Below are 7,500 nucleotides of genomic sequence, written 5' to 3' on the forward strand. Positions count from 1 at the left end.
ACACATACACACACACACATACACACACACACACACACACACACACACACACACACACACACACACACACACACACACATACACACACACACACGCACACATACACACACACACATACACACACACGCACATACACACACACACGCACACACACACACACACACACACGCACATACACACACACGCACACAAACACACACACACACGCACACATTCACACACACACACACACGCACATACACACACACACACAGACACTCCCACACACACACACGCACGCACTCCCACATACACTCTCTCTCTCTCAACTCTCTCTCTCACTCTCTCTCTCTCTCTCTCTCTCTCTCTCTCTCTCTCTCGCTCCCTCTCTCTCTCCCTCTCTCCCTCTCAGGCTTCGGTCTGGCGTTTAACCTCCAGCCGGCGCTGACGATGATCGGCCGCTACTTCTACAAGAAGCGTCCGATCGCGAACGGCTTGGCCATGGCGGGCAGCCCGGTGTTCCTCAGCACGCTAGCGCCGCTGAACCAGTACCTGATCAACGAGTACGGGTGGCGGGGCAGCTTCCGGATCCTGGGAGGGCTAATGCTAAACTGCTGCGTGGCGGGCGCGCTCATGAGGCCGCTGAAGGGGCCGGCGACCCCGATCCAGCCGGTCGCGCAGAAGCCGGCGTCCCGGGAGAAGCTCACGGCCTGGGAGACGGTCAACAAGTACCTGGACCTGTCGCTCTTCAAGCACAGGGGCTTCCTCATATACCTGTCCGGCAACGTCATCATGTTCCTGGGCTTCTTCGCGCCCATCGTCTTCCTCTCCTCCTACGCTAAAGGTGGCCGTCCTTTCCTTCAGCATAATGCAGTTCCTTTTACTGTCATTGCAACACGATGAGATTACTCAGCAACCTTACGGTGCATCACACATGACAACTCTAGTAAAGACACCATAAATGTAACACACTATGATACAGAAACTTCACATTGTGGGCGGAGTCTCACGGCGAGTGCACAGCCAATCAGAACAGCGTGTGGGCGGAGTCTCGCGGTGAGTGCACAGCCAATCAGAACAGCGTGTGGGCGGAGTCTCGCGGCGAGTGCACAGCCAATCAGAACAGCGTGTGGGCGGAGTCTCGCGGCGAGTGCACAGCCAATCAGAACAGCGTGTGGGCGGAGTCTCGCGGCGAGTGCATAGCCAATTAGAACAGCGTGTGGGCGGAGTCTCGCAGCGAGTGCATAGCCAATCAGAACAGCGTGTGGACGGAGTCTCGCGGCGAGTGCACAGCCAATTAGAACAGCGTGTGGGCGGAGTCTCGCGGCGAGTGCACAGCCAATTAGAACAGCGTGTGGGCGGAGTCTCGTGGCGAGTGCACAGCCAATCAGAACAGTGTGTGGGCGGAGTCTCGCGGCGAGTGCACAGCCAATTAGAATAGCGTGTGGGCGGAGTCTCGCGGCGAGTGCACAGCCAATCAGAACAGCGTGTGGGCGGAGTCTCGTGGCAAGTGCACAGCCAATTAGAACAGCGTGTGGGCGGAGTCTCGCGGCGAGTGCACAGCCAATTAGAACAGCGTGTGGGCGGAGTCTCGCGGCGAGTGCACAGCCAATTAGAACAGCGTGTGGGCGGAGTCTCGCGGCGAGTGCACGGCACCAGAGAGTAATCCTGACGGCAAGAAAATATCATATAAATGTATTAGAGTACATAATCAAATTCACAGATATTACACCATTTAAACATTATTAAAAATACATAGGCTACTGAGTTATTACTAAAACAATCTTTTAAGAGAATACACTTGTTTCTTCAGTTTGAACGTTTTTAACATTTAATAAAGCACATGAACAGCGCCTGAGATTATCAGTGCCACACTTTGTGTTTGTTGTTCCATCGCGACGTCACAGAAAAATAGAAACCGCTTCTACTATAGAATCGTCGCGTGTCGCCGTCGCGGCTGGCTAGGACAAAAGCTCTGATAGATTAACATGGAAAAGACGCATTTTATCGCGCGTCGCGTGTAGTTAGCACACGGTGTACCAGCGCAGCGCTTCTGGGTTGTACATCAGAACGGAGGCTCACTTTTGGCCAGCATCACACACACACACACACACACACACATGACCAGCGTCGGCCAATAGTGGGTTATGTAGTCGGGGTTGGAACAACACGAGGGAGAGTTCACAGGTTTGGGTGAACGACCGCTTGAAGTGTGTGTATCTGGGACTTGTCTTGTTCAGCTGTCAGGATTGTGTCTGTTTTTAAATGTGCTTTCTAAATGAATTAAACTTACAGATAACGGCGTGGACGAGTACCAAGCGGCGTTCCTGCTGTCGATCCTGGCGTTCGTGGACATGTTTGCCCGGCCGTCGATGGGTCTGCTGGCCAACTCTCGCTGGGTCCGGCCCAGGATCCAGTACTTCTTCAGCTTCGCGGTTCTGTATAACGGCGTGTGCCACCTGCTGTGCCCGCTGGTGGAGAGCTACACCGGGATGGTGGTGTACGCCGTGTTCTTCGGCTTCGCCTTCGGGATGGTGAGCGCGGTCCTGTTCGAGACGCTGATGGACCTGGTGGGAGCGCAGAGGTTCTCCAGCGCCGTGGGTCTGACCACCATCGTGGAGTGCTGTCCGGTGCTCATCGGGCCACCACTGGCAGGTGAGGACCTTCAAACACCCAGAAATCCATCATTTATCCCCTAAAACTCACCTTTGATCACCAAAATTACACATTTAAATGCGTTTTCCGTGAAAAAATGGCGTTATGTTTTAAAATATCTTGAATGTAACTCGACACCCTTGCCTCATTTAGTATACACGGTTCTATGAATATGCAAATGAGCCCCGCCTCCACTCACTCACTCAGCTCAAGAGACTCAAACTTATCTTTGATCACCAAATTGACATATTTAAAGGGATAGTTCCCCCAAAGATGAAAGTTAGCCCATGATTTACTCACCCTGAAGTCATCCTAGTGTATATGACACTCTTCTTTCAGACGAATACAATCAGTTATATTAAAAAATGTCCTAGCTCTTCCAAGCTTTATAACGGCAGCGAGTGGCTGTTTCTGTTTTTAAGTCCATAAAAGTGCATCTATCCATCATAAAAGTGCATCTATCCATCATAAAAGTGCGTCTATCCATCATAAAAGTGCATCTGTCCATCATAAAAGTGCATCTATCCATCATAAAAGTGCATCTGTCCATCATAAAAGTGCATTTATCCATCATAAAAGTGCATCTATCCATCATAAAAGTGCATCTGTCCATCATAAAAGTGCATCTGTCCATCATAAAAGTGCATCTATCCATCATAAAAGTGCATCTATCCATCATAAAAGTGCATCTGTCCATCATAAAAGTGCATCTATCCATCATAAAAGTGCATCTATCCATCATAAAAGTGCATCTGTCCATCATAAAAGTGCATCTATCCATCATAAAAGTGCATCTATCCATCATAAAAGTGCATCTGTCCATCATAAAAGTGCATCTATCCATCATAAAAGTGCATCTGTCCATCATAAAAGTGCATCTATCCATCATAAAAGTGCATCTGTCCATCATAAAAGTGCATCTGTCCATCATAAAAGTGCATCTGTCCATCATAAAAGTGCATCTGTCCATCATAAAAGTGCATCTGTCCATCATAAAAGTGCATCTATCCATCATAAAAGTGCATCTATCCATCATAAAAGTGCATCTATCCATCATAAAAGTGCATCTGTCCATCATAAAAGTGCATTTATCCATCATAAAAGTGCATTTATCCATCATAAAAGTGCATTTATCCATCATAAAAGTGCATTTATCCATCATAAAAGTGCATTTATCCATCATAAAAGTGCATCTATCCATCATAAAAGTGCATTTATCCATCATAAAAGTGCGTCTATCCATCATAAAAGTGCATTTATCCATCATAAAAGTGCATCTATCCATCATAAAAGTGCATCTTTCCATCATAAAAGTGCATCTATCCATCATAAAAGTGCATCTGTCCATCATAAAAGTGCATCTGTCCATCATAAAAGTGCATCTGTCCATCATAAAAGTGCATCTGTCCATCATAAAAGTGCATCTGTCCATCATAAAAGTGCATCTGTCCATCATAAAAGTGCATCTGTCCATCATAAAAGTGCATCTGTCCATCATAAAAGTGCATCTGTCCATCATAAAAGTGCATCTATCCATCATAAAAGTGCATCTGTCCATCATCTGCTGTGAGTGAGTGGAGGCGGGGCTCATTTGCATATTCATAGAACCGCGTATACTAAATGAGGCAAGGGTGTCGAGTTACATTCAAGATATTTTAAGGCATGAAGACATTTTTTCAAGGAAAACGCATTTAAATGTGTAATTTTGGTGATCAAAGTTGAGCTTTAGGGGATGATATGATGGACGAAATGATGCGTACTGAGAATAATAACTGCATGGCCGTGTTTGCTGTGCAGGGAAACTAGTGGACATCACTAAGAACTACAAGTACATGTACCTGTGCTGTGGAGCGGTGGTCGTGTTCTCCAGCATCTGGCTCTTCATCGGGAACTTCATCAACTACCGCCTGCTGGACCGCGAGCGCAAGCGCGAGGAGACGTACCAGCGCGCCGCGCAGCACGACGCAGACGCCAGCGCAGACGCCAGCGCAGACGCCGCGGCGACGCAGGAGCTCAGCGAGAGTAAGGACGCCGTCATGCAGTGCGAAACCAACATCTGAACGTCTATGCAAACACTGGGAGACACTGCCGGAGTCAGTCCGCATGACGAGCTTTACCACACGAGCACTTGACATCGCCAGGCTCAGGTCCAGCTAGCGCTCGCGTCAGAACGTGTGTTCAACGCGCCGCTCATCTGAGTCTCACACACACACAGGTGCATAAAGCAATCGGATCTGCTTCTGAATGTAAATCTGATGCTTTAGAGCCTTATGAATCTGTTCCTGAGGATTATTACTGATCATAACTACCAAATCTAGAGCAATATGAGTTGCACCAGACGTCCTCAGGGGAACGCTAGTTCTGTTTTGGGTTATTTGTACACACACACACACACACACACACACACACACACACACACACACACACACACACATACGGACGGTTTAATGTGATTCAGTTTCACCATAAACACTTTTTAACCTATGATGTATTGCCTTAAGTATAAAGTAAGCATATATTATTCTATGAACTGTATATTTAATGTATTTGCTGTATGATTTACTGTATGAACTGCATCTCGTAGCTCTGCGTTTCTTTAGCGCCCCGTTGAGAATGTTCTGAATTAACTCAATTCACGTTTATTTTTAAGACTTAGACAAGCTTTTGTTGTCGTACGTCCACGAGCACCAGAAGTATTAGTAATTATCATTAAATTATTATCTATACTGTAGTCATGCATCGTTAAAATGCCAGAATTGCTATTTTTAGTATGTAAATAACTAACAAAACTAATGAGATGTATTTAATGATGTGGTTATTATATGCATCATTTTGTTTTGTATCATTTTTGCTTTTTTTATCATTTGTTGTTATGATTGTTAAAGAAATAGACCAAACTGCCACTAAAAACATTCACACGCGTTATGATTATTATTTTGTATTATTAACTTTAATTGTTAACCAACAAATGTAATCAGTTTAATTGGATCTTTAACCTCTTATGACATGTTGTGACTGTATTCACTTCTGTTCATAATTCTGGATGTGCTGAAATTTGAAATTAAACCACATTTGGACGATGCTTTGAGGCGATTCATCAGATGACTCGGTTCAGCAGAACACGACTGTGAGCCTCACACTGATTTATCATATATTGAGTATATTATCATATACCATATCATATATTAATATCGTCATGTCGATTTTGAATCCACCGCAGAATGAAGAAAGCACGGTGGAATGAATCAAGTGTTGTTTGTTGAACGAATCGGTTGAATCAATGATTCAAATGACTCACTCGTTTGGCGTAACGACGTAAGCTGCAGAAAGAGTCACGTGAGTGCTTTATCTTATAAGGTTAATTTATTACAGTGAATGGGTCAAGAAAATACCAATATAACTAATTGTCTTTACATAATTATACTCTCGCGTTTCCTGGATGCAGATAATAATTCAGCTTTCTTGTGATTTTAGAGACTTTGGAGAAACGTAATTATGCCAGGCTACGAAGTCCTAATTATATAAAAAGATAAGATTTACGTTTTTATCTCATGATTATGACTATCAGATTCGCTTTAGTAAGTCATAGTTTTTTCAAATCTCATAATTATGACTTAATAAGTCATATTTATTACTTAAACCTGCACTATGTAACTTTTGGCGCTGTAGCGGTTAATAAACGAACTGCATGCGTCCAGCGGAAGAACATCGCAGCCGGATCTACTTCCCTCTGTTGATGACGCGTCACGCAGGCACTGTGCTCCTCCGCAGCGGCTTGCGTCACGCTCGGTCTAAAATAGTCCAAATATAAACACTTATTTAGTTGTACCAATTCACGATACGACAAAACAAAAAACACGGTTTGGAAGATGGATTTATAATGTAACTTACTCATTCATTTTAAATAAAAAGTTACATAGTGTAGCTTTAACAGCTATATCAAAACTCCAGCATTTTATGACATAATGATAACTTTATATGTGATAATTATGATTTCTGGGCGTCCTTAATAATGTGTCATGCTCACATTGATTGACAAACAGTAGATCTGATTCCTGCACGTCGATTGAACAGTAAAGCTCCCGGATTGATCAAGAGTGCAGTTCCCGGCAGTGGCCAGCAGGAGGCGCTGCGTCACTACAGACACTCGCCCGCAGGAAATCTCACACACAATTCAACTCAAAAAGTGCTTTATTGGCATGACTGTACATAATACAATATTACTAATAATAATTATAAAAAACATAAAAAATTATAAAATATAATAATGAAATTTATATAATAAATGAAATAATGCTTATTTCAGAGCATTATTTCACACAGAGAGAGAATCAGCTTTTAGCGGTTTTAATAGGTAATTAATTGTCATTATACAGGGTGATTAAATGTAATGTGAAGCATAATCACCTTCTTACACTACGCCCTAAAAGTATGTAGTTTTGTGAGAGAGAGAGAGAAAAGTAGGCCTACATAATTTTGAGTTTTGGACAAACTGTGCCATAATTCTGTCTTTAACGGACCACGTGGGTCTTTCATGACCAAACGGATCATTATACATGTTCACACAATGCTGTATCAGATTAAATATAATGCGGATAACACAGAATACATATATTTTCGTCAGTTTAGATAATGTTTATTAATCAATCAATCAATCAAACAAACAAACCCCTTCACCCGTCGGTCTTGCACACCCGCCATCTTTGTAGTTTTTAAAAATTCGTGTTTGTAGTTCTGATCGAATCCTCGTTCAGCGCGCGGGTAAAATTAGCCGTTTTTAAACGTTTCTACTTGTGTCAGAACGTTCCAAATTCAAAAGTAATGTTCCATAACGTCTGAAGAATGATACAATGTTACTGTTCACTT

At 43.6% G+C, this 7,500-nt stretch overlaps 1 protein-coding gene across 2 annotated transcripts in view; it reads left to right on the forward strand.

Moving 5' to 3' along the window:
- LOC307004175 (monocarboxylate transporter 2) overlaps window positions 1–5,760 on the forward strand; it is a 14,216-nt gene extending 8,456 nt beyond the window's left edge. The window contains exons 4-6 of one of the 2 annotated variants that reach the window (XM_079623178.1): window positions 392–823; window positions 2,275–2,634; window positions 4,432–5,760. In XM_079623178.1, coding sequence (XP_079479304.1) covers window positions 392–823; window positions 2,275–2,634; window positions 4,432–4,694 — 1,055 coding nt within the window. In that variant the 3' untranslated portion in view covers window positions 4,695–5,760. The remainder of the gene's footprint in view (window positions 1–391; window positions 824–2,274; window positions 2,635–4,431) is intronic. The other variant, XM_079623179.1, reaches the window with a different exon arrangement.
- The last annotated feature ends 1,740 nt before the right edge of the window (window positions 5,761–7,500 follow it).

The sequence above is a fragment of the Phoxinus phoxinus genome (genome assembly GCF_949152265.1).
Source record: "Phoxinus phoxinus genome assembly, chromosome: 9".
In the NCBI taxonomy this organism is placed as follows: domain Eukaryota; kingdom Metazoa; phylum Chordata; class Actinopteri; order Cypriniformes; family Leuciscidae; genus Phoxinus; species Phoxinus phoxinus.